This window comes from Curcuma longa, chromosome 17 (genome assembly GCF_044706935.1).
Source record: "Curcuma longa cultivar G26 ecotype Majalengka, Jawa Barat chromosome 17, ITB_CL_G26_1.1, whole genome shotgun sequence".
In the NCBI taxonomy this organism is placed as follows: Eukaryota; Viridiplantae; Streptophyta; class Magnoliopsida; order Zingiberales; family Zingiberaceae; genus Curcuma; species Curcuma longa.
Genome location: NC_133877.1, coordinates 6,813,261 through 6,840,323, shown reverse-complemented (window position 1 = coordinate 6,840,323; position 27,063 = coordinate 6,813,261). Strand labels below are relative to the sequence as shown.

Here is a 27,063-nt window from a genome sequence, read left to right as displayed (position 1 = left end):
ATCGTCTATCCAATTCTTAAGAAACAACAAGAAGTAAAATTCGGAAGCGTACCGGAATCCATCGCTAGTAGCCGAGGATGATCTTCCAAAAGGTGCAGAGTTCCTTAGGTTTTCGTAGATTTCTCTGACGATGGCAATTCCAAAATAACTCCTGTCACTCTGCCTTTTGGGGACCATAACCCCTTATAAAGATTGTATATAATTAAAATGAATGATATATCCTTAGTGTGCACAATATTGTCATCAAATCCAAGGACATTCCTAACAATCTCGTCCATTAGTCATATTAACATAGGATCAAAGCGGTCTTCGTTGTATCAATCACAACTAAACCTATCAATGGTCACATACATCAACATAACTAAATGACATAGATCAATCATGAATTAGTGGCATGAAAATTACATGCAAGGTGATCTGTTCATGTCAATTTTCAACTGGTCCAACTTTAACTTTAGTGAGATCAAACTTTAACTAATTGTACAAAGTGTAATGAACTGAATGATGCTTTAGTACTGATCAGAATAACAAATACATGAGTATCTATAAAACAAACTGAAAGACAATCAAAAAATTTACAAACTCCCACTCAACCTAGAGATCATCCATCTCTAAAACTCCCATACGAGCAGTATGCTCAAGAAAGACATTAGGTGGCAAACCCTTTGTCAGTGGGTCAGCTACCATGGAGTTTGTACCCAAGTGTTCTATAGAAATCTGTCCACTTTGTACCCTTTCCTTCACAACTAGGAACTTGATGTCGATATGCTTTGACTTCGTTGAGCTCCTATTGTTGTTAGAATATAATACAGCTGATTTGTTGTCACAAAATAATCTAAGGGGTCTTTCAATCCCTTCCAGAATACGCAGCTCCGTGACAAGACTCTTCAGCCATATTGCATGATTTGATGCCTCATAACATGCTACAAATTCTGCTGCCATGGTGGAGGAAGCTGTGAGTCCCTGTTTGGAACTCCTCCAAGAAATGGCTCCACCAGCCAACATGAAGACATAGCCCGAAGTGGATCTCAAACTATCTTGGCATCCTCCAAAATCAGAGTCAGAATACCCAATGATCTCAAGACTATCTGACCTCTGATACGTGAGCATGTAACCTCTAGTTCTCTTCAGATATCTCATAACCCTTTTAGCTGCTTTCCAGTGATCCATACCTGGGTTGCTTAAATATCTGCCTAATACGCCAACTATGTACGCAATATCCGGACGCGTACAAACCTGAGCATACATAAGACTTCCAACTGCCGAAGCATATGGAATCTTTTGCATTTCCTGAATTTCAAGATTTCCTTTAGGGCATTGTTTGAGACTAAATTTGTCTCCCTTAGCGACCGGGGTGCTTCCTGGTTTACAATCTTGCATGTCATATCTTTTAAGTACTTTATCGATATAGCCCATTTGTGACAATCTAAGAATACCTCGAGAACGATCCCGATGTATCTGAATTCCTAATACAAATGAGGCCTCACCAAGATCTTTCATCTCGAAATTTCTTGACAAAAAATTCTTGGTTTGGTGCAATAAGCCTATATCATTTGTGGCAAGCAAAATGTCATCCACATATAAAACCAAATATATGTGTTTACTCCCACTGAATTTGTGATACACACAATCATCAATTAAATTCGCTCCAAAACCAAATGAGAGAATTACCTCATGAAATTTATGGTACCACTGACGAGACGCTTGCTTAAGCCCATAGATGGATTTCTTTAATTTGCAAACCATATTCTTTGGATCTCCTGACACAAAGTTTTCTGGTTGCACCATATAGATTGTTTCATCAATGTCTCCATTGAGAAACGCCGTCTTTACATCCATCTGATGTAGCTCCATATCAAAATGTGCAACAAGTGCCATGATTGTCCTAAAAGAGTCTTTGGTTGAAACCGGAGAAAAAGTCTCTTTATAGTCAATCCCATATTTTTGAGTAAAGCCTTTTGCCACAAGACGAGCTTTATACTTTTCCACATTACCTCTTGAATCCCTTTTGGTTTTAAAAATCCATTTACAACCAATAGGTTTCATACCTTCTGGTAATGGGACAAGTTCCCAAACTTTATTGTCTTGCATAGACTTATACTCTTCATTCATTGCATCAATCCACTTTTCTGAAATGGAACTATCCATGGCTTGACGAAAATTGATGGGATCATCTTCCGTCATACCAGGATCATCCTCATGTTCCTGAAGAAATACATAGTCATCCGACATAGTGCTTCTCCTTTCTCTTGTAGATCGCCGCAATGGCACTTGTTCCTCAATAACTTCTTCTTGAGGTTGTTGAGTTTGAACCTCTGGAAGATTAACATTGTCTTGATTTTCTGGAATTATTCCGATATTTTCAATGACCGGATGAGAATCCTGATCATTGTCTAAAGAAATCAGAATAGGAATCAACTCCTCGTTAACCGAAGTAGAAGTTGATTCTTCCTCAAAGACAAAATCTTTTATTTGATTCTTCCCTCCAAACTCAATATCCTCAAAAAATACAGCTGTACCCGTCTCGAAAATCGATTTCAAATTGGGATCATAAAATTTATAGCCCCTTGATCGCTCAGAATAGCCAATAAAATAGCTGCTAACTGTTTTGGGGTCCAATTTATCCGTATGAGGCTTATAAGGCCTTGCTTCAGCTGGACATCCCCAAACATGAAAATGCTTTAGGCTGGGTTTTCGCCCTAACCAAAGCTCATAAGGTGTTTTAGCAGCTGCTTTTGTTGGTACTCTATTCAGAATGTATGCTGCAGTTTTTAATGCCTCACCCCAGAGTGACTTTGGTAAATAAGAATGGCTAACCATACTCCTTACCATATCCTGTAGAGTGCGGTTTCGTCTTTCTGCTACACCATTCATGCTTGGAGAGCCCGGCATGGTGTATTGTGGGACGATACCACACTCCTCTAGGTATTTGGCAAAAGGCCCTAGACGTTGTTCACCTGAACCGTCATACCGACCGTAGTATTCACCACCACGATCGGACTTTACTTTCTTTATCTTTCTGTTAAGTTGATTTTCAACTTCAGCCTTAAATGACTTGAACACGTCCAATGTTTGAGCCTTTTCCTGAATAAGAAAAATGTATGCATATCTAGAGAAATCGTCTATGAATGATACGAAATAGCGTTGACTATTCCAAGAAGGAATTGGAAATGACCCACATACATCTATGTATCAACTCAAGGACTTCCGTAGCTCTATATGCATTCAATTTTCTATCTTTGGTTTGTTTTCCTTTAATGCATTCAACACAGACATTAAAGTCCGTGAAATCAATGGAATTCAGGATCCCATCTGACACAAGACGTTCAACTCTATTTCTAGAGATGTGACCTAGACGTTTGTGTCATAATGCACCCGAAGTATTATCATTTAGTTTTCGTTTAGTACCTCTTGATTCAATGTTTAGGGTTTCATTATATGAAGCATTTGTATCAAGTAAATATAGATTGTCATATTGCATTAATGAACCGGTTCCAACAATTGAATTACCAATAGATAACTGAAACTGATTGTTTCCAAATGAACAAGAGTAACCAGATTTGTCCAAATAACAAACAGAAATTAAATTCCGTCTAAAAGACGGTACCACAAAAGTATCTATTAAATCCAAATAGTGACCAGTACTAAGCAACAATCTAAAGTGCCCTATTGCTTCAACTTCTACCGATTTTCCATCGCCCACAAAAATGCGTCTTTCAGCATCACTTGGCTTTCGGTAGTTCAGGCAACCCTGCATTGAAATACTGATGTTAGTAGTAGCACCGGAGTCTAACCACCAAGTATTTCTAGGTACTGAAGCTAAATTTACTTCAGAACAAACCAAATTAAGAAACATACCCTTTTTCTCGCGCCATGCACGATATTTGGTACATTCCTTCTTTATGTGTCCAGCCTTATTGCAAAAGAAACAATCTCCTTTGTTTTGTTTCTTTGCATTTGGACCTGCAGCATCCACATTCTTCCTTTTCTTGCCCTTATCCTTAGAGGTGCTTGCTAGATGAGCACTTTCAGTCTTTTCTTGCTTCAATCTCTCTTCCTCTTGAACACAATGAGAGATCAGTTCATTCAAATTCCACGTTTCCTTTTGACAGTTAAAACTGACCTTAAAGTGGTTGAATTGAACTGGAAGAGAAATCAGAATGAGATGCACAAGTAACTCCTCATGCAAATCAAGCTTTAATGCTTTAAGCTTTGAAGCAAGATTGGACATCTCCATGATGTACTCCCTTATATTACCATTGCCCTTATACTTCATTGAAATCAAGCTCTTAAGAATAGTGCTTGTTTCAGCCTTATCGCTTTTGGCAAAGCGCTTTTCAAGTTCTGCAAGGTAATCTTTAGCATTGGTGGTGTCCTTAGACACTGCACCCCTGAACACCTCCGGAATTGCACGCTTAATGATCATTAGACTCATGCGGTTAGAGCGTTCCCATTTCTCAAATTTAGCTTTCTCTTCAAGAGAGCTAGCTACCGTAGGAGTAGGGGGTTGCTCCGTCCGTATCGCAAGGTCCATGTCCATGCATCCGAGAACTATCTGAATGTTCTCCTTCCAGTCCTTAAAGTTGGAACCATTAAGGACCGGTATTGAATTTAAGTTGGCAGAGATATTTGCAACATTAACTGAAAAGAGAACAGAAAATAAACTGTAAATAACATGCACACTACTTTAATTTTCAATCTAGTTCAAAATAATTAGCATACCCATCCAAGATATTTAGTGCACCATTAATTTCAAGTCTTTGGACAGTAAAATTAACTGCTAGTAATATTCTTGTTGTAATAATCAAACACTAACAATAAAGCATGACAAATAACAAACCCCTCTTTGGATTGATTTGCTATTTTCATGTGAAATCCTTATAATTGTTACGTGTTTACTATCACAGGTAATTTATGTACTCCGGTCAACCATTGACCGTCCTTTGGGCCGATCAAATGATCACATGGAAATACACAATTACAAACATTCAAAATTCAAAATTAAATAAACCAAATTAGAGAGGTCACTTTGGCAACATCATAATTTAACTTATTTAATTTGAATAAAGAATTAATTGCTAATTAAAGAACAAGATTAAAAATGAAGGTTAATCTTTAAATGAACTCACGGCCATGTAATTAACTGTAAAATTAATTAACTGACGGTCATGTAATTAATTGTAAAATTAATTACCTCACGGCCATGTAAAATTAGATTAACTATACTGTTCAATAAACTAATTTAATTAATTTATTTTATAATATATATTTAAATTTAATGAATTAAATTTAAATATATATTATAACTGCAGAATTAAATTGTGTACTGTATTATAACTACAGAACACGTTTACTCCTTTAATTAATCAACTATTAATTTTAAAAAAAATGCCACGTTACCCCACGTTGCTAAAACCGATGCAACGTCTGGTCATGTAATCAACGTGGTTTTTTTTTTTAATTAACTTAATTAAAGGAAAAAGTTAATCCTGGAAACGTGCATGGTTTTTTTTTTTTTTTAATTTAACTTAATAAAAAAAAAATCCATCGGAACGTGGTTTCTTTCCAAACCCACGCCGAGCCTGCTGTTCTGCCCGCCTGCTTGCACCGGCATTGCCGACGCCTGCACGAGGCTGCCTCACTGGCGCCCAACTTGCAAACTGCTGCCGACGACATCCGCCCGTTTCTTGCCAGCCTCGCCGGCATCACAAGGATATCTCACTGGACGCGGACAACGCTTGTGCGCTGCCGTGTTCGTCGTCAGCCAAAAATAGAAACGACAGGAAGCGCCTGTGCGCTGTCGTGTTCGTCGTCGGCCAAAACAGATTTGAACAGAGAAATTACGGAAGAAACAGAACAGCACAGTAGCATATAAACAATCAAATATAAAATAATTTCATGATTTCTTAAGAATTTGGAATAAACTTGGCTCTGATACCAATTGTTGGTATTTTCCTGAATATTGAGAAACCTCAACGCATCGTCTATCCAATTCTTAAGAAACAACAAGAAGTAAAATTCGGAAGCGTACCGGAATCCATCGCTAGCAGCCGAGGATGATCTTCCAAAAGGTGCAGAGTTCCTTAAGTTTTCGTAGTTTCTCTGACGATGGGGATTCAGAAAATAATCCTGTCGCTCTGCCTTTTGGGGACCATAACCCCTTATAAAGATTGACATAATTCTAATTTGGCCCCTCATCAAATTAGAATTACAAAATGGTATCCACATTTATAATTCATAACGATTATGCCCTTAAGTCAAATTCCGAATAAAATTAGATCACATATTGACTTAATAATTTTGATGACCATATATATTCATTAATTATACAAATGTCCCTTTAGATACTAACATAGAAAAGATGCCTATAAAGGGACAAATTAAACAGAAATCTGAAAGGGGAGAATGAATGGTTTCCCCCTTAAATCAAGGGAAAATATCTCTGTACAAAGCAACTCATAGTAACAATGTGGAGTTGACTCGTTGCAGGAATCAAGCTAATGGATCCGAATAACCAGAATATTAGACGTCAGTTAATGGTCAGTTAAAAAGTAGATAGAACTAAAAATTTAAATTGGGAACTAAAAATAAGAAGGGTCAAATTTGGTGAACACCAACTGATCTTTCTAGAATTAGAATACCAAATTATAACTCCAAGGCCAGAAATGAAAATCAAAGTGAAAATAAAGAGAAGTAGGCAGGCACAGGAAAAGAAAATAGAGACTCCGACCTGCAGTTGGCCGCAACGGAGGCCAGTCCGGCAGTGCTGAACCCTTCGCAGGAGACTAGAGACAGAACCCTAAAGTTCTTAAAGGACCGGGCAGCAATCTCGAGGCAATCGTCAGAGACCACCATTCGCTTGAGGCGAAGCTCCTCGAGAAGCGGCCACCCCTCGGCCATCGACTGGATCCACCTCCCCGCCCCGCCGCCCCAGTCGGTGGGCACTAGGTTGAAATCCGCGAAATGCGGCTTCCCCTTGATGGTCGCTGCCCTGACCTGCGGGAATCGCCGCACCGCCGCGGCGGGCGCCACCGCGTAGCAGTTCCCCACGAAAATCTTCCGCCTCGACAGCCGTTCTATCCGGTGCCAGGAGCGACAGACCAGGGAAACGGCATTGCGGTCGGCATCGGTCGGGAGGAAAGAGAAAGTGTGCTCCCATACCTCGTCGGGGAAGGCGGCCACCCAAGAGAAAGCCCTGTCCATCCCGGGCAACAGATCTGCGGCGAGCCACCGGTGCCGTCAGAAGGAGAAGAGCATGATGAGGAAAGGGACGGAGAGTAAAAGAAGCGTGATTGGGATTTGACGCGAGCTCGGATCTGGAGATGGGAAGACCAATGCCTGCGGGACCACGGCCAGAGAGAGAGTTGTGGACCGTCCTTATCCATATGCTGCGGGCCCCTCGACTCGACCAGACGGCGTACGTATGCGCAGAATCTCAGATCCGTCAAGGGAACGTTACGGGAAACAGGAAACTGGAAAAATGAACCTTTTGTTTCGTTTTTCGGAATTACCAACAATAAACTTGAAGGTCAAAGTTATTATTTAGTTGAGAAGTGCATAGAGATAATTTGTCGTGTTATGTACAACAAATAATTATAATTTACATATAAACTCCATTAAAAAGGAAATGTTTTCTCTATTTTATTCACCAATAAATCCTTGCAAATTGGAAAAAAAAAAATTGACTGAGAAAGAAGCAATAATGGAGCTGAAAATCAATGATTCCTAAATCAAGAGGATAATGGACTGGAGATATCACTATCCTTCATGAAAAAGATGACAAAAATAATACAAAATTATAAATTTTTATGCCAATACTTCACCATATATAAATTTAGCTTCATCATAAAGGAAACAAATCATATTTATCCATCGTCAATAAGGTATAGCTAACTACAACCGTCTGGCAGCCAAAACTTCGGAGTTATGAATCATTAACATACTTAGAAAGGAGAAATTTGTTGCAGTGATCAACAAAATGATTCTCGAGGAGTGAAGCGTCTGGCGTTCATCTTGATCTACCCATCATTGATGTTATATTATTTCCTCTTCCTGATCAAAAGCGAGAACACCAATGTTAGACAAAGATGCTTGAGGAAGAAAAGTTGAAGCAATTTTATGATTTAGCTTGCACACAGGCCAATATTCATAGCAGATAATAAGCAAAAGATCCTAGGTCTCTATATTTTACCCTTCCACTTTACTGGAAAGATTTATGTTAAGATCATTGATAAGATAATAAAAAGCAATAGCTCAGCAATCTAAAGTAACCTGCTCCCTTTAGCTCTTGGAACAAGCAGACCCCTTTTCTCCAGACTTTTGTATCGATCCTTCACAAGAGTACAACAACCCTGTAAATCAAAATTTCAGATTACATTTAATATGATACAAAGATTTGATTTAAACAAGCTTCAAACTGAAGTTGCTCACCTTCAGCTTCCTAAGGGATCCAGAAATCTCCTCTGTTAAAAGAACTTGAACAGGGGCTGGCTCAAATCTATCATATGGTAGAAAAGACACAAAAATTAGAATGAATTGATGCTTCGTAAACACAACAAACCGTTTTTGTTCTTTGGGTCAAATATATGCATCTTGGTCTGATATATACCAAATAAGGTATATTACATCGTCAAATGACTGATTGCTACTTCAATGCTGGTTTACTCAATAATTATAACATCAATGCCTTCACAAACTTAAAAAGCCAAAAGCTAATTAAATCCCCAACATCAAACAAGATGCTCTAATGTTGAATCCCTCAGGGGTATGATATATAACAATTAAATGTGTATGTTTCATGAGAGATATCGTTAAAATTCAATCCTAGATATATCAATACAAAAACATTTCGTGCATTAGCTAGACAATCACATCGCGTCATAATTTCAGAAAAAACCTGCTCATATGGCCATGGCTGAACAGATAGAAAAAGAAGTTGCTTGCCAATAAGAGTTTTAATATTTTACCTAAACAAAATACAATAGATCATTTGGATTTATGACAAAAATATATTTTCCCCTGTTGGAAATACCCATGTAGAACTATCGGTAGTCTGAGTAATGCTGGACATTCTTGACATATTAAAGCTACCAACAGCCATTGAATGCATACCAGAACATCATGTTCTTTGATCAACATTAATGATTCAAGTGAAGAAAATTCAGAGACAAGAAACAAGTTTTAGGACATTACTTGTGCTTTCCTAGACGAGGTGGTGCAGATTTCAGTCTCTCCTGCTTAGCCACAGTGCGCCTTATCAGTCTTCTTTTCTTCTCTTCATCCTCCTTAGTTATTTCTGTCATTATATCTGGTAAACTGTTGAGCAAATGTAGCCGTTAAGCTTGAACATGAAAGGAACCAGAGGATCATTTGTCAATGAGAATGTTTTTAGTTACCTATCAATTTCCTTGGAAAGTTTGTTTATCTTCTCCGCTTGTTGTTCTGCTTTTAGCTGCTCCTTGCGCTTGGCTCTTCGATTTAGTTCCACACGAGTTACCCTCTTTGTTTTTGACTTTCTGTTGCAAAATAAAGAAAATTTAACTCCTAATTGAGACAATTAACACTGCAGATTTCAAGAAAGTTAATTGAGCAACAAGCTTCATCAGAGCCTTTTGCCAAGGTCTTTGAATTGGTAAAGATAACTATGATAATATTAAAGAAATACTGTATTCCATGGAAATATAAAAGGGTTTCCTACAGGAAAGAAATTATAGACAAACTTGCCAACCTTATTGAACAAAAATACAATCTACTTAAAATCAAAAAATTACTAGGATTAATTCCCCAAAGTAGCACTTGAAATGGAAAAATTATATTCCTCTCTACGTATATTTATTATTCAACTGTGTAAAAAATTACATGTAAATCCCTAGTATTATATGGTATTTACATTTAGGTTGATAGGCCTGTTAGTCAGTTGCAAGAAGGGAATAGAAGAAAAGTCAACATCATTGATTGGATAAGGCAGGGTAGATGTCAATTGAGTAAGAGCTAGACATATTTCAAGATATTTACTCGAAACAAGCCTTGAACTCATTCTCTTACTTACTGAATTTTATTTCACCCGCTTTTTTAGATACGACAAACCAGGAGCGAGAGCTTTTTTAATATATTCAATTTTAAAACCCCATGAGGATTTGGTTAGCAAATCTACTAGTTGAACTCACGGGTGAAGGGACTGCGCTTTGGAGTTAACAAATGACAAATAAGTAAACAATTTCATCAGATTACACTTTCTAACAAAGTGACAATGAATCCCTATGATTAACATATATTATTTTCTATGTTGAAGAATGAATTAGATGTGTTGATAAATATACTTTTTGGTATATATGTTGGCCAGCCATTTTTATCAATATAGAAATTTTAATTTTTTGTATTGAGCAAATATACACACACATACTGCATATGCAGTAAGGACGATGAAATACATTAATTTGTATATCGCTTGCATACAGTTTTTGAAACCTCAGTACATTCTATAAACATCTAACTAAATTTTCATGGTACAAACATATGAGACATAGAAACATGTCAAACAGTAATCAACTTGACTGGTAAATTTGAATTCTTTAACTCCAAGCTTACCATTTTAAATATCAATTGGCAATAAATAAATGAGCTATATTAGGCAGCTTCAGACATTCAGTATCAACCAGTGAGTAATATCATGAGTTCATAATGAAATTAGTATCAACATCCTCAAATCACGTTTGTCCTGAATATTTAGAGTTTCTAACATGATTATCCCTCTAACAAGCTCTGTGCAAGGATATATTACTAGCTTACTGAAGCAATTAAATCTTCTTTTTTACATTAACTAAAAAGTTATCTTTTTAATCACCCAACCCTTACAACTTCTAATCGAATAGATACAACTCTTAAATATTTTTACCATTCTTTCATATTATTTATTTTAGTTCTAATTACCTTGATCTGTTGGTTTTTAAAGTCGTTCTCCCAAATTTAAGCTATGTACACCCTCATCAAGTACCCTTTATCAATTCTCATCAATTAGTATGATATGGTTGACAAATAACATCAACAAGAAGATTTATCGTGAATATGAATGAGAAATGCATCTAGTAATGGAAAAGATAGGAACTAAAGACGAATATTTAAGTAAACTATAGTTACAATACTAAGAAATAATTTGTTATAAAGAAAGTATTTCGGACAATGACTTCACTTGATGTGGTAAACAAACAAATGAAAATGTCATCATAAAAGTACTAATAAGCAGTTAAATCCTTCAAAAACCAAAAATATCATAGTTTCCAAAGAATTATAACTAGAACCGACGGTTCGACAGTTCAAAACCGACAATTCCTAACAGATCGACCTCAACCTTAACGATTACGGTTCACGGTTCAAAATTATCATTCATGGTTCACCACGATTCAAGATTATTATTATTAAAAAAATATTTTAAAATTATAAATTTAAAAATATATATATATATGAAGAAGGATTTGCACTTATTTAAGTTGTTTACGTATCCTCTTAGGGTATAAGGGAATCAAAACTCACGTAGTTCGCTTACTTTTTTACCCTTTTACCTTATGAAGTAGCATTGTTACTCATTTTCATTTTCCATTCCCGTAGTATTCGTTCATTTGATACCAAAGTCTTCTACTTCATCATCTAAAAATTGCATTCTTTGTGTTCTTTTAATTGTACGAATAAGTGTTGTTCGAAAAACCTGTTTAGCAGATGGATTAAATGAATCTTGACAAAAATCTTCAAAAGTGTATTTAGACCCAAAACTAAAAAAAAGATATTCTACGAAAACAAATATAGCTAACAATTCTCTTAATTCATTATCAGAATAAATAAATAAACTAGAATTGGAACCTTCACTAGTTAAGGAAAACTGGACAATTGAGTTTGAGAATGTTCGATTCCATATTCCATTGGATGCTTCGTTTCAACAAGTTGTTTGAATGAACCATAGTTGCAACCCAATTGAATTACATTTTGCACGCAATTCTCCTAACAAAAGAGTAACCTCAAATGTTTAGTAAAAATATACAATTTTAAAGGAGTATCCTAGGCTTTAAAAGTATCGTCATCAATACTTCCTTATGTCTCAAGTATCAGAACTTGCTTGAGCTCATCATCGGTAAATTGAATATCGTGATCCTCATTCAAATTAACTATTTTCTTGCCCCTCCGAGACCAAGATGATGAACCTCCTCCTTCCATTATAATTGTAGAATTGAAATCGAAAGCAATCGAGATTTCGGAATTGAAAGATGAGAGTAGTGAAGATGATGTGGAAATGATGAAATGAACTCCTTATTTATATAGCTTGAAGATTAACAGACACTAAATCGTATCTATTGATAAAAATAGTTAAATAAACTCAACCATTAAAAATAAATTTAAAAAACTCTCTCCCCCAACGATCAGCACTGCAGGGCAACGATTGGACCCACCGATTAATGTCTATAAAAAAAATTACCTATCGAACTAGTAGTTAACCGTCAGTTTGGTGATTAATTAGGCCCCTAAACCATAACCGGCCCACCGCCAATTTGGCTATTAATTAGACCCCTAATGAGTATCCGACCCTTTAACCCGATTACGGATCTAGTTCGGATCCAGTTCGAACTCGACCTAGGGCCAGGTCTAACTATAACTTTGTAATCATCTTATGAAAGCAGCAACTACAATGAGGCAAGGTACAAACTTAAACTTCACATCAACATGTTTTGGAGTGCACTACGCTTTGCTTTTGCAATGGAGAAGAGGGAATGCGAGAAGGCTTACCTTGGCAGAGGTTGTTCATCTGCAATATTATTTGTTTCCTCTTCTATATCACTTTCACTTCCATTGTCTGCCTCAAGAAAATATTTCTGAAAAAAAAACAGAATCTATTCATTTTTTTAGAACAAAATATTTTCCAGTTTCCTTTAACATGTTTTCCTTATCAAAGACAAACTTTCATAAACCATTTTGTCTACCTCAATAATTGCAAAAATCACATAAAGAAGAAAAATATAGTTATCTTCAGTTTGTGCACTTTAAAACTAGTTGAGAATGCATGGTAAATACAACTCATTCTCTAGCCAATGTAAAATACCTTTTTTTTTAAAAACAACAACAATTCTTGAAGGTTTTTAGAAAAAAAAATTCAAGAAACATGTGTGATTGAGGGTGACTAATAAAATTCAAGCAGTGCCTTCCATTTCCAGAGGAATTTCAATAAATTCCTTTTGCCTTAGCATAAATCCTAGGCTCCAAGTCCTAGAAAGTGCTAATTTCTATAAATACAGCAAGACAGAATGCAGCCCAAGGTTGGTTCTGCTACAAGACGCAGTGTACTAAATTTAATTTACACTTAGGCCCCAACTAATTGGTTAGAGTTATAAAATGCAGTGTCCTAACTTTAACACTTAGGCCCCAGCTGATTGTTGACACTATAAAATGCAGTGTCCCGAATTTAGTTAACACTTGAGCCCAACTGATTGGTTTGACATTATAAAAATTGCACATGGTAAAGTCTAATATTGACTTCTAAGAGTAATATTTGAGTAAAGGAGATAGTGTAGAAGAAAAGGAAGACAGAAAACCAGGCAGTCTAGCTTACAGATGATTTTCATCTCAGTTCTTTCTTAATGTTGATTGTATTTTCACTAACACACCTCATTTTTTTTGTAAAAATTTGAGAGATACCAATGTGGTCTCTTTTAGTCTTATGCTGCTGTTTAGCTTGGAGCAGATGAATATCTTCACCCTTTTAAGTTTCTTTAAAAGTTACAAAAATTAAGGGAATATGCATACATTTTTTAAGACTAAATAAGCAAATTGACATTACTACCTAACAGTTATGAAGGTTGTATGTTTGTTAATCAATATATAAAAGGTCTATATATATTTACAGCTATTTTGACTTGATGTAGCAACACTCCATCAATTACTGGTTTCTGATTATGTAATTCACCTATTATAGCGCAACAAAAAAAAGAACATATGTTGCTTTCTTTCTATGTTTGGTGTGATGGTTTAACCTTCAACTTCGGTGCATTAATTTATAGATAACAGAATGGTTTTGGCCGCAGCTAATTTCCCTCCAAAAAATGACAAAGAGATAACCAAGGGCTCATCAAAGAAGCAGCTTTTTTTTTGCTACAAATCAAATATCTTCAACAAAAAACTATTTTTCGATAATAAGAACAATTAAAAGAGATTTGTAAGGCTCACATCTTCATCTGCAATTGCTTCTCCTGGAACTGTTTCTGGTACAGGCTGAGGACCCAATTCTTTTTTGTAAATTTTCTGCATCTCACTGGCAACAGCTAGAGCCAATGAATCCTATATCGACAGTAAGAACACAAAAGTGAGATTTTACCAGGGAGAATGGGAATAACTATGCATGCCAAACCAATAGTGCATAAAGATTTGAATATTTACTTGATGAGCCTCAAATGAAGGATTAAATGAACAGCCCGGTGGCTCCACTTCAACAGCTGGAATGATGGAAGACTTCTGTTTCTGCGAGATCAAAAATGCGAAGAAATTTTTAAAAAAGATAAGTTAAAATCGAGTGGTTGAGAAATGAAAAACTTCTCAACTACGGATATGCTTATTCAGGAATGAACAGACAATTAAACGGAAAAACCCTAGTCCGATGTTAAGAGAAAATGGCATAACATGATCTGACAGCATCATAAATAAATAATCAATCTTGTCAATGAGGCAGAAAACTATTAATCATATGCTTATGGTACAATCTGAAAAATGATTAGCCCAATGGCAGGTATTTTGTGGATTTTATCTTCTGTCACTCAAAATATTTTAATTCAATTCACATGACAGTTAGGAATAATTGAATCAATTAATTTGGCTCTCTAACATTATCTTAAAAGGGCTTTCTATCTTATCCGGTAAATACTATAGCAGCCCTTCAGCATTTTGCATAGGACCATTTAAGAACAGAATTATGCAGAAAAAAGATTGTTCAAATAAAATTTAGTGGCATTAGATAGCACATATTTGTCCTACTAAACAATATCAATAACAAAATACAGGTTTGCATCACAATTTACAACCACAATGGGGGAGCAAATGCTCATTTCAAATATTAATGGTTCAACTAATGAAATAATCAAGATAGAAGTGGTGATACATTATCATGTCTTGTAGTGGACCAAAGACAAAATCAAATAGACAAATAGAAAATTCAAGTGCCTTAAATTTACCAAGCTTTTCTTGGGATCCATTACAAGATTATGAATTCCAGAAACAAATAATTATCTGAGACACATTCACATGGACACCAATGACTTATTACCAAAAAATTGATTAAATAAGGAAAAACTAACCTTTTTAGGCCTGTTGGTTGCTTCACCTGAAAGATTTAAAGATAACTTATGATGTTGTATTCAACTTTTAGAACTTAGCAATACAATAGACCAAATGAGCAGTGAGAAGCCAGAGAACCTTCATTATTCCATATGTCAGTTACAGCAGAAGTCATATCATCTACCTGAAGGCATAAACAACATAAGAGATGCATATCATACACTTTTATATTAAAAAAAACACTTAAGAGAAATTGTTCACCTGTGAAGACTTGTCAGTCTGTATTATTTGTGTGTTCACTTGTTTCTTTTTCCGCTTTGATTTTTTTGAAGAAGAAGATGGAATAGCTTGGACAAAAGGATTTTTCTGAAGCAAGCTCTCATAATGGAGAACTTTTTCCCTGTGTTTCTCAATTTTTCTTTTAGCAGGTGTTTCTGCAAAACAATCAATAGACCATGAAATGTGGTATTCTACCAAGTTAAGTTACTAAAAGAACTAATACCCAAACAAATGCAGCTACTGACTGCAGGGAACCAATTGCATCCACTAAATAGCACAGTCGTATACCATGTGGTCAAGTTACTACCAAATTGGAATGTGAATTTCACATGGAACAGAGAGAGAGAAAGCAACGTTCAAGGGTTGCTTTCCAAGTTGTTTCATACTTCAACTAAAGCTACTCAAATTAATTACTAGAAAGGCAGAATGAGGCACAATGCAAAATACATGTAAAGGTTTGGCAAGCATTTTTGTGTTTTAGATTGATAGTAACAAAACAGAAACTACAAATGTTATTTGCTGTAAAATATTGGTTTTTAAATAATCCCATAAATTTTCTTTTGTTTATCCATCAAACACTTGGGAGGAATACAACTTATAAACTTGAGATGGAATTTCAACACTTGAATGTTGTATTTTAAAAAGAAGAAACGTATATTTTCTTCTGCATCCCTTATAATAGCATCTCATCAGACTACAACTATTAGTTTTAGGTCTTGATGAAAAATAATTAAATTCATTTAAGGGAATACAGTAGCAACGTATGTCAAATTCTACTCAGAGGTTAGAGAACTTTTGACATATCACAGAAATATATGTTGAGAAGGATGGACTATTGAGCGGACAGTGTCAATGACTTGAGACACTCCCAATGACCTTCAAAAGCATAGGATACTGTGTTACAAAAAAAAAAACGATGTTAATTTCGTATGTCCAACATAAGACCCGACTGTTCACCATTCTTGATATTTCCAGTGGGACATCAATGATATTAGTTTGGTTAGACACAATAATGCCTAATCATCATCTGATATATGTGATTGGATCTTCACAATAAAAAAGATGCTAACAATCCTTAATGTGTAAACCCTGTTTAGTACCATAGGTGAAAACAACCATCACCAGTAAAATGTCAAATACTTGAGCTTGACAAGTGAGAAACGATCATGGGTATTTATTTCTCTGTGCAGTTACAACACTATCAGTCAATCACTCGGTTTAGGTAGCATTGGACAGTTTCTCATTACCCAAAAAACTCATTATCGAACTACCAATGGTGTCCACCTATTTAAATCAAATGAAAGATCATTCCGATGCGATTCGCATAACAGAACCACGTTTTTCTAAATGACTATCATGTCCTACAGCTCCATTACAGTCCACATTCCTAAGTTCTTCTTCATTTAAAAATTCATTATTATCTTATTGATCGATCAAGGAATCGTCAATTCCAAGACCAGCGCCGTCATTCACTCTGAACGTGCGTAAAACGGGAGAAACAAGAGCATGACTACCGAGCAGGATTTAGCCTAACAAAAAAGGAAGAAATATAGGACACTTACTGTCAGTGGATTTCGTGTCAACATAGAAGAGGGAGTCGCTGGGGAGGGAGGCAATGGCGGAGGCCTTGCCGGTGAGGGCGTCCTTGGTGGACTTGTCGAAGTAATCGTCGATATCGTTGGTGCAGATGTTGGCCCTCCATGCCTTCTTCCCCTTCCGCGATCCCTTCGCCGCCTTCCCCATTCCCTTCCTCGCCAACCTCTGCTACCAAATCAGAGGAATAAGGGGAGGCAAACGAAGATTTTGGGATGGCGGCGTGACCTAATGTTGGACAATCAAACAAAATTAATATATAAAAATATTTAAATATATATTTAAATAATTCATCAAATTTAATAAAACACTTATTAATGTTTATAAAGAGAGATTATGAAACAAAATTTTTATCAAATTTATAAATAATTAAAAGAAATTTTAAAAAAAATAAGTTTGTAATATTAAACTTATTAATCCATTAAATATGATTAAAAATATAAAAAAAATGTAAATAATCAAACAACTGCCAATTAAGAATTCGAATACCTAACTAAATGAAGCTTCGAGTTAAAAAAAAAAATTAAAATAAAACAAAGTTTGAACAACCAATTTAATGTTGGACAATATTATTCTGTTTAAGATTGTTGTTAAACATAAATGAAAATTATTAAATTTAAATTTATTAAATTTAAATTAAGCCTTATTTATTTGTCAAGATTGACTTGACTTGTTGATCTCGGTTGGGTAGGTTGAACTGTTGGATAGGTCGAGCTGCTAGAGAAGCTTAAACTGCTTGATGTAGTCAAGCTATCAGGAACATCGAGCTTGTTGGTAAAATCGATTTCTAGTCAAGGTTAGTTGTTGGACAAACTTGGCTGACCAACCTCAAATTGAGTTTTGATATTCGATCAATATATTTGTGAATGAGAGCGAGACAATAAGTAGAAGGAGATTTTGTTATAGAGAGAGGTTATTGGTGTAAGACATTGAATCTAGTTGACCAAAATTGATGTTAATGTTTAAGCAAAAAATCAAATAAGTCAAGTTCGATTGAATACTTAATTGATAGTGAAATAGTTTAAATGGGTCACGATTTATCAGACACTTGGTGGTCGGAAGTCCAATAGGAAGTTGGCAAGTGGAGAAGTTCAAACTGGTCACAATTGATTGAACACTTGACGGTTAAAATTCTAACAAAAATGGCAAAGGTGAAGTCCTAGTGGATCATGAAGAATCAGATACTTAATAAGGGTGAAGTCCAAGTGGGTCAAGATTGATCGGATACTTGATAACGGTGAAAGTTTTGGCAATTCATGAAGGAACGGTTCAGATGTTAGGCGCGAGAAGAAAAGTTCAAACAGATCAAGGAGGATCGAATATTTGGCAATAACGAAATCTTGACATATCAAAGTTGATTGAATATTCACTACAACAAAAACAGTCATAGACATCGGTGGAAAACCGATGTCTATGAGAAAATCGACTGATGTCTATGAAGGCGTTGTAAAAGGTCTGACATTTTAGACATCGGTTTGTAACCGATGTAATATCAACTCAACGACATCGGTTTGTAACCGATGTAAAACCGATGTAATATCACATCAACGACATCGGTTTCGCAACGGTGTAAAACCGATGTAATATCTGTTTAACATCAATTTTAACAACGGTTTTTGACCGATGTAATATCACAACGACATCGGTTTTGCAACGGTGTAAAACCGATGTAATATATGTTTAACATCAATTTTAACAACGGTTTTCGACCGATGTAATATCACTCAACGACAACGCTTCCAAACCGATGTCATTGAATTTAAAACTGTTGTAATAACACTTATTTTTTTATGTTGTTTGTAAATTATGATCGAGCGAGATTACAAAATTATCATAATATTATAAATTTACCAAACAAATCACAAATAGAAAAGCACCGATATATTTAATCACCTCAATATTTACAAATAACCAAAAGTAACTAACACAAATATTCTTCTTGCAACATATTACACATTCCCTCAGCGTTTTCATCCTCAGAAGGAACTAATAGAATCCTCAGCGTTTACAAATAACCTTTTGACTGCTGTACTTCTTCTACAGATACAAAATCTCCATCTAGCATAGCAATGAATCATGAGCCACTCCATTCACTTACTTGGAAAAGGCTTGGACCAGCAAGCTTTAAATTCTTGGATGCTCTCCGTAGACTTCTGTTCTTCCTTTAATGCATCAAATTGTATGACTGAAGTCTCTTTCACTGTTACCTAAAAATATGTAAATACAAGAAAAGAATTCAGAAAATATGTAATTTCCAAGTACAAGTAAAAGAATGCCAACAAGTTATGAGGTTCATGTTTAATTGAGTTATGATAGATCTCTTTTCATTGTACCTAAAATAAGGGATAATATGTTTTCCCCTTTTTTATTTCTACAATTGCAACAATATAACAACCATATTCATTAATTACTTCATGCTTGCCTGGAAATTAATTATAGATAATTTTCCAAGAATTCAGGAAGATAAACAATAATGGAAGTTAGTTAAGATTATATTACTATGACAAGTTCTTTTGCTTTTATTGTTAGGACTGTTCTAGAGATTGTTCTTTATGAATTTCTGTAAAAAATAAAACATAAAAATATACCTGGTAACAAACTACAAGAAATTGTCAGTCACTTCCGAAATCCTCGTAGCTGACTCCTTCGGAGATGGTGTCAAGTTTCCTCATGTCTTCTTCTGAATAATAAAATATAAAAAGTTGATGGCTCAAAAACATAATTCAAGGTGAAAAATTACAGAAGGGTGAATGGAAAAAGAAAACAAAGAAAGTAACCTTTTAATTCCCTTCCTGGGGAGTCGGAGAAGTTATTTGAATCATGTGGAAGATAAGGAGATCTAACTCATTTTTCAACTGAACATGCAATTGCTAGAGCCTATGGTGTCATGTTCGATCAAACTTCCTACCTCTGGTCCAACAAATAACTTAACTAGATATTTGTGTTTCTTCTCGATAAAGCATAATTAGCTGACTAAGTTTGGTATTTCACTGCAATGCAACAAACTGTGGTGATTGATAGGCTACCAACAACTAGAAAAAGCACTAGAGCAATGCATAAATGGAAGCATAGATGAGCTTGTAGAAACATACTTGAACTGTATTGTTAGCCAGATCCAGCATCCAAAAACCAATCACAAAAACAGCAGCTGCTCTCCATCGTCGACCTTTATAAGTACTGCAATTTTGTAGAGAAACAGATTGTAATATAGAGCATTGATCTTTGTTATAAAGAAATTACATAAGACTTGCCTGCAATGTTCATCTGTATCACCTAGAAAGAAACCAATGTGGGCTGAAAACCCAATCAAGGTAACCTAAATCACAATATAGTTAAATTTGATATATCAAGGCAGTGAATTAATTCATATTAAGAAATAGATAGTGTTCCCAATTTTACAGCAAAACAAATCATGAGGATGCAGTCCGTATTTTCACCATGAATTACCATGAAGCTGAGCATAGAATAGTAAGCAAAACAAATCACCATAAGCTTGCAGTCCGTATTTTCACCATGTTGCCGAGCATAGAAGAGAATGTGAAGGAGCATATAACAGAGCCAGGTAGTATATATAAAAAACATCATTCACCTTGTGAGCAAGCTTGCAGTCCGTATTTGAACATGAACCATTAAGAAATGGAAAGCAATATCAGGACCAACTTAACCAAGAGCCTTATAAGTCCTACACGATCTAAACTGGTTTCCCCCAAGCAACCTGCTAAATCACATAATGATGCAGTAATATCATACAACTAAAGAATATTAACACACATGACATTAAAAGTTTTAAGAATTTCCATTAAATCTACTCAGTTTTTCTATGATCACCATAAATTTTACTCAATCATGTTACTGAATAATTTAAACCTGATTATAATAGTATGAATATACAGTACTGATTTTTTTTGAATCTTAAATCCTTGATTTACCTTCTGAAACATACATGCAAAGCAAAAACCTTTTTGTTTCTCTTCTTAAAAAATCTAAGCTGAATTAATTTTCCACCCTCTTTCAAACAATGGAAGATAATAATATTTGAGCTAAATGTTCATGTTGATAGGCTTCTCATTCCTCTTGAAACCTCTCCCTTTCCCTTCTCCGAAGCTCGTGACGGTCAAACACTTAAAGCAGCACCAAAGAACAAATCAAATGCTAGATCAGTTACGGGAAAAGCTTCAAGGGTGAGTGACCTGAACCTCTTTACTTTCTTCAGAGTTAAAGAATCATCTTAAATTCACTCTGCATTCCATCAATAATTAACAACAACAACAACAACAAATTTTAACCTATAACCAAAGCAAATTCAAGTTCGTATCCAACTTTATAGAATCAGCACTAGAAAAACCAAATTTGTATAGTGTGTTTTAGTATGAGAATACCTTTTTTGTTTGCAGTTTTCCGTGTCTCAATCAGAGAAGAACACTTCTGCTAAGCCTACCAGAAGCAGCTCCACAGCTGCGTCTGCGTTATCAGCTACTCTCTCGTCTTCCACATGCCTCTCAAACAGCAGCAGGACAGCGATTCTCAACACCAGCACCACCTCCGTCACCTCCAAACCTTCTTTCTCCAGCAATCGTTCCACTGCAATCTCACGGCATTCGGCCCCCGCAAAGACTCGACCCACGCTGCCTTCTAATCAAGATAAATCAAGGCAAGCACAGAACTCAAGGCCTTGCACACCAACTGCTCGAGCGAGTTCCCGTTCCTCAACTCCAGCCCGTCGCGCAACAACAGAAGCCTCACCTCCGGCCATGATCCGATCAGCCTCCGTCGGCCATGCTCCTCCCGCAAATCGCCGAAACAGCGGCAGCGCGAACCGTCTGAGCTCCCCGGCGCCGCGAGAGCGGCCTCAGGTGCAGGCGCCTGCTTCGCAACGACGGGGAACGGCGTCGGCGGCTCACGCCGGTTCGAACCCAGAGGCCCCCACGCCGGCTATGAACTCGAACCGCAAGCAATCTTCCTCGCCGATCGTGGTCGGAGGGAGGCTTCAAGAGAACCCGCCGAGCGCTCGGTCGAACGGCAAGACGAACGAGGGGAAGGCGGCCGTGAACAAGAGGCCCATCAATTCATCTTCGCCAACAGAGAACACTGGATCTGCAGTCCGTAAGTCCACCAAGCATACGGTAGTACTAACCAGCAACCCCCAACAATTTCATTACCACAAAAAGATGGGATTTCTAATTGAAATCTTCCGAATTTGTTCCAGGAGATCAAGCAAAGCACGGGTGGCAATCCGGCGATCTCGCTCTTCCCTCAAAGCATTCGCTCTGCCGCCCAAAAGAATCGATCCTACCTCAAAGATGAGGGAAGGGGCGCGAATACGAAGGAGGAAGAAGATGAGGTAGGGGCTGCGGTGTTGAAAGGCGACGGACGGCTCCTTTCGACGGACGGTGGTGAAAGGCGAAGGGGCTGCGGTGTTGGCTTCCTCTGTCGGCTACGAAGGAGGAAGAAGATGAGGTAGGGCGGCGGCGGTAGACGGTGGAGAAGGAAGAAGTAGGGCTCGGGTTTATGAGGGAAGGGGCGCGAATATTCCTATTAAAATAAAGAATGCAAATGAAACCGAGGTTAAAAAGGTTATTCGGCGGCTAAATCACTGTAAACCTAAGATTTATTATAATAGTTGAACCAAATATTATAGTGAATCCGATCCAAGTTTGATTTTGGAAGCGCGTAGTGGAAGAAATATTTGGAGGGAGAGAGGGAAAGAAAAAATGAAAATGTACAACGGTTTTAAATTGTTGTTATAGCTTCCAAAACCGTTGTTGAAAGCACAAATAGACATCGGTTTTAAAATGTTGTTATAGCTTCCAAAATCGTTGTTGAAAGCACAAATAGACAACTGTTTTCAAACCGTTGTCGTAGTCTTCAAAAACTGTTGTTGAAAGCGCACATAGACAACGGTTTTAAAACCATTATTGTATCCTCCAAAAATCGTTGTCGTAGTCTCCAATCAACCTCTTAAAGACATCGGTTTTTGTTAAAACCGTTGTAAAAAAGTAAAAGACATCGGTTTTGCCATAAAATCGATGTCTTTTGAGTGTTGTTAAAGACCGATTTTCTTGTAGTGTTAGTAGTTAAAGGGTTCAGTCAAGTCGAAGGACTAGACTATGATAAGACTTATGCACCCGTTGCTAGACTTAAATCCATAAGAATGTTATTAGTCTATGCGACTCATAAAGGATTCAAGCTCTACCAGATGAACGTAAAGTCCACTTTCTTGAACGAGTTCATAAAAGAAGAAGTCTATGTAAGCCAACCACCAGGGTTTGAAGATAAAGATTATCCTGATTATGTCTTCAAACTCAAAAAAAACCTTGTATGGACTAAAATAAGCACCTAGGGGATGGTATGAAAGATTATCAACATATCTAGTTTCCAAAGGCTTTCAAGAAGGACAAATTAACCGTTTACTATTTGTTAAAATTATAGAAAAAAACTTCTTCATAGCTCAAATTTATGTAAATGATATCATATTTGGATCAACTAATACTAAGTATTTAAAAGAATTTATAGGTCCCCGGGGCAATGGTGCAACGGTAGGACATCCGGGTTGTGACCCAGGGACCCGCGGTTCGATTCCCAACTACGGCGTATTTGCAAGAATTTTCTTCCAAATGGGGAACACAATCAAAGGATGTTGGGCATCTGGATTGGCCGTCGTATGCGCTTCCCGATTTACCCTGGTGGTCGGTGGGAAACTTCCGTGGGACCGGACCGGCCACCCCTAGGGATTGAGTCAATGAGACTGACTGGGATTTATCATTTTTTAAAAGGAATTTATAGAATTAATGAAAAATAAATTTGAAATGCGCTGGGTAGGGAAACTTCATTTCTTCTTAGGACTACAAATAAAACAAATCAAAGATGGTAATTATATTTATCAAACCAAATATGCAAAAAATTTATAACAAAGTTTGGAATGGAACATTCAAAAGACATAAAAACACCAATAACAACCAACATAAACATTGATAGTGACCCAGAAAGAAAACAAGTAGACTTAAAATATTATAGGAGCATAATAGACAGTCTACTATACTTAATTGCATGCCGATCTAATATTCTATTTGCAGTAGGTATGTGTGCTAGGTATCAATCAAATGCTAAGTAATCCCACTTAACTACAGTGAAAAAAATACTAAGGTACATAAAAGAAACATTAATGTAAGAATGTGGTATCTTAGGAATAATAACTTTGACCTAGTATGACACTCTGACTCAGATTATGCTGGTTGCAAACTAGACAGAAAAAGTACAAGTGGGGGATGTCAGTTCTTGGGTTCATGTCTAGTCAACTGGTGTAATAGAAAGCAACACTGTGTTGCATTGTCTACAACTAAAGCAGAGTACATAGTCATCGGTGAATGTATTGCACAACTACTTTAGATGATGCACACATTAATTGACTATAATTTGAAATAGCATAACACCAGGGTGTTAATTGATAACATTAGTTCAATAAATTTGACTAAAAGCCCAGATCACCACTCTAGAACCAAACATATAAGGTTAAACATCACTTCATTAGAGACCATGTCGTTAAGAGAGAAATTGTACTCGATTATGTTGAGTCCAAATCTAACTTAGCAAACATATTTATCAAACCTCTACCCGAATTCGAGTTCAGTACAATCAAAAGACACTTAGGGCTGTGCTTGGTAGAATAAGAGAAAATATTTATTAATTTTCAAAAATTCATGTTTTCAAATCTATTATTACTTAGTTTTTCAAAAGTAGTTTTAAAAGCTTATTTTAAGTTTTTTTTAAAAACTTAGTTTCAATTTTTGATTTTTAAAAGAAAGAAAGAATGTTTTAGCCTTAGACTAGAATTCTCCCCTAGAAATCATGAACCTATAGATCTAGGTTAAGCATCTCACAAAGCACACTAGCTAACTTAATTGTGTATTGTGAAACTTAAAAATGGTGTGAGATGCATTGGATTCTAGCCTAAGTTTTAGATGCTTAAGTTTGTGCATTGAACTAAAACTTAGGCTATAAACACAAATTATGAATCAAGTTAAGTGTTCCTACTTAGCATAAGCCAACTGGAATGATACACTTAAACTTGACCAACTAGGTCAAGCTACTATCTCTTAGTAGTTAGCTGAAACCTAAGTTAGACACGTGCCCTAAGAGAAAATTTTTTGTCTAAGTATTTTTTAAAAAATATTTTTTATAACATGCTTGGACTCACACCTATGTTTTGATTATGTCAAAGTGGGAGAGATACATAATTTCAAGTTCAAGATTTCAAAGTTTAATATTTTGTTAAGTATCAAAAGTATTTCAAAACATCAAAAGTGTTTTCAATAAGCTTTTAAAGCTTTTCAAAAAGTTAAAAAGGGACTTGAATGGTTTTGTATCAAGTTGATCAAAACTAAAACCATATCAAGTTCAAGAGGAGAGAGAAAATTATAAAAGAATTTCAAAAATTAATTTTTTCTCAAGTATAAATTCAGGGGGAGTCCTGAAAACAGGGAGAGTTAGGAAATCATGTTGCATACTTTTGCATACTTGTCATTTCATGCATGAATTAACTACTTTTCATAAAGTCAAAAATATTTTTTTCTTAACTTGAAACTTAGGTTATCATAATAAAAAAGGGAGAGATTGTTGGTGCAGGTAGCACCAGATGATCGAATCTTAGTTTTGATAATGGTAAGAGGTTCAAGTTAAATGTGTGGTGATTACTAACAAGTTGATCTAAGTATGCAGGGAGCACAGGAAAGTCCTAGTTGAGACTACGCAGGCAATAGTAGACACTAGGCAATGGAAGTTTGACTAGGCACAGGCTAGGCCAGTGTGGAAGTCCTAATCTGGAGGACTAGGCAGAAGTCTTGACGGATCAAGTGCACCAGTGGAAGTCCAAGCAGGTCAGATGGACTAGATGGCTAGCAGTGGAAGTCAGGCAGGTCAGGTGGACCAGCTGGCGGTGGAAGTCTAGGTAAGTCAGGTGGACCAGATGTCTAGCAGGAAATCCTAGAGGTCGAAGATCGTGGCTAAGCAGAAAGTCCAACAAGTCTGGAGGACTTGTTGGCAAACAGGTAAATTCTCCCAAGTGGAGTGGGTAAAGGCGCGTTCCTAATGTGGGAACAGTAGGCATCAGTCTAACTCAAAATTTCACTGGAAATCCAAAGTTAAGACCAAAAATAGTTGCAAAACTATTTATCTTTTCCTGTTACTTTTTATTTTGTGCTAACTTGTAATGCAAGAAAAGGAGGGGCGGAAACTTTGATTCGGGCGCCCTTATCTGGATCCAAGTGACCAGAGTCCAGGCGCCCTGATTGGTTCTAGGCGATCGGCGTCAGCAGAACGAGGCCAGCGAAGCAGTGAGGTGGCAAAGTCCCAGTGGTCGGGACACCTCAGCTTTCAAGTGCCTGGATCGGTTCTAGGCAACCCAAATCTAGATAGGCGTTGTGGAAGTCAAAGTTCATCCAGAACCTCCACGTCCCCAAGAGGCACCCGGAAAGGGATACAGGTGCTTGGAAGTGCCGGGTCAGCAGTGCCGATGGTGGATCGACGGACAGCGTGGGAGGCGCCTGGAAAGGCTTCTAGGCGCCCAGATAGTAATAAAAGAGCATCGAGGGAGACCCCTTAGAAATCAATTCAGTGACAACCGATGATCATCTGCACAAAGCAACACCCAGGAACGTCATCGTAATGCCGAAGTGCTGCACGAGAAGTCTGCATCTACTTTACTTCGATAAATCTAAATGATTTGTACTTAATTTCTAAGGACAGTAACATTATTACCGTTTCTATTTCTCTGAAATCGTTAACTCCCTTTTGTAAAAGGAGAGTTATTTAGTTGATTGTCCAACATAAATGAGCAACTGATCGTGGGCCTTAGAGTAGCAGCCTGTAGCTATGAACCAAGTAAAACAC

The 27,063-nt window shown here is 36.6% G+C and overlaps 4 protein-coding genes across 4 annotated transcripts; 1 reads left to right on the top strand and 3 right to left on the bottom strand.

Annotated features, from left to right (window-relative positions):
• Positions 1-3,722: 3,722 nt before the first annotated feature.
• LOC141848262 (uncharacterized) lies at positions 3,723-4,610 on the bottom strand. The gene is made up of 2 exons (XM_074736315.1): positions 3,859-4,610; positions 3,723-3,751 (listed from the first exon to the last, which is right to left on the bottom strand). Exons 1-2 carry the CDS (start codon positions 4,538-4,540, stop codon positions 3,723-3,725), a joined length of 711 nt encoding a protein of 236 aa, XP_074592416.1. The 5' UTR covers positions 4,541-4,610.
• Positions 4,611-6,665: 2,055 nt separating this feature from the next.
• Positions 6,666-7,270, bottom strand: LOC141848667 (protein TRANSPORT INHIBITOR RESPONSE 1-like). Its single transcript, XM_074736714.1, has one exon. The coding sequence runs from the start codon at positions 7,201-7,203 to the stop codon at positions 6,673-6,675; it is 531 nt and encodes a 176-aa protein (XP_074592815.1). The 5' UTR covers positions 7,204-7,270; the 3' UTR covers positions 6,666-6,672.
• Positions 7,271-7,846: 576 nt separating this feature from the next.
• On the bottom strand, positions 7,847-17,386 carry LOC141848665 (ribosome biogenesis protein NOP53-like). Its single transcript, XM_074736713.1, has 12 exons — positions 17,148-17,386; positions 15,568-15,740; positions 15,445-15,490; positions 15,327-15,352; positions 14,416-14,496; positions 14,206-14,316; positions 12,772-12,857; positions 9,396-9,515; positions 9,193-9,315; positions 8,431-8,497; positions 8,272-8,351; positions 7,847-8,052 (listed from the first exon to the last, which is right to left on the bottom strand). Exons 1-12 carry the CDS (start codon positions 17,326-17,328, stop codon positions 8,040-8,042), a joined length of 1,107 nt encoding a protein of 368 aa, XP_074592814.1. The 5' UTR covers positions 17,329-17,386; the 3' UTR covers positions 7,847-8,039.
• A 2,497-nt stretch (positions 17,387-19,883) lies between these two features.
• LOC141848321 (uncharacterized) lies at positions 19,884-24,482 on the top strand. The gene is made up of 5 exons (XM_074736357.1): positions 19,884-19,906; positions 21,239-21,359; positions 21,573-22,301; positions 22,385-22,635; positions 24,422-24,482. Exons 1-5 carry the CDS (start codon positions 19,884-19,886, stop codon positions 24,480-24,482), a joined length of 1,185 nt encoding a protein of 394 aa, XP_074592458.1.
• The last annotated feature ends 2,581 nt before the right edge of the window (positions 24,483-27,063 follow it).

Excerpts from the sequence above, each read along its gene's own strand:
- LOC141848262 (XM_074736315.1), bottom strand. The coding sequence starts at position 4,540 with ATGGACATGGACCTTGCGATACGGACGGAGCAACCCCCTACTCCTACG. Across the intron at positions 3,752-3,858 it reads TGCATGGCGCGAGAAAAAGG|GGTTGCCTGAACTACCGAAA; the intron begins GTATGTTTCTTA and ends ATTTCAATGCAG.
- LOC141848321 (XM_074736357.1), top strand. The coding sequence starts at position 19,884 with ATGGCTCAAAAACATAATTCAAG. Across the intron at positions 19,907-21,238 it reads GCTCAAAAACATAATTCAAG|GCTTCTCATTCCTCTTGAAA; the intron begins GTGAAAAATTAC and ends TCATGTTGATAG. Across the intron at positions 22,636-24,421 it reads CGAAGGAGGAAGAAGATGAG|ACAGAAAAAGTACAAGTGGG; the intron begins GTAGGGCGGCGG and ends GTTGCAAACTAG.
- LOC141848665 (XM_074736713.1), bottom strand. The coding sequence starts at position 17,328 with ATGGGGAAGGCGGCGAAGGGATCGCGGAAGGGGAAGAAGGCATGGAGG. Across the intron at positions 15,353-15,444 it reads TGACATATGGAATAATGAAG|GTGAAGCAACCAACAGGCCT; the intron begins GTTCTCTGGCTT and ends TAAATCTTTCAG. Across the intron at positions 8,498-9,192 it reads CCTCGTCTAGGAAAGCACAA|ATTTGAGCCAGCCCCTGTTC; the intron begins GTAATGTCCTAA and ends ACCATATGATAG.
- LOC141848667 (XM_074736714.1), bottom strand. The coding sequence starts at position 7,203 with ATGGACAGGGCTTTCTCTTGGGTGGCCGCCTTCCCCGACGAGGTATGG.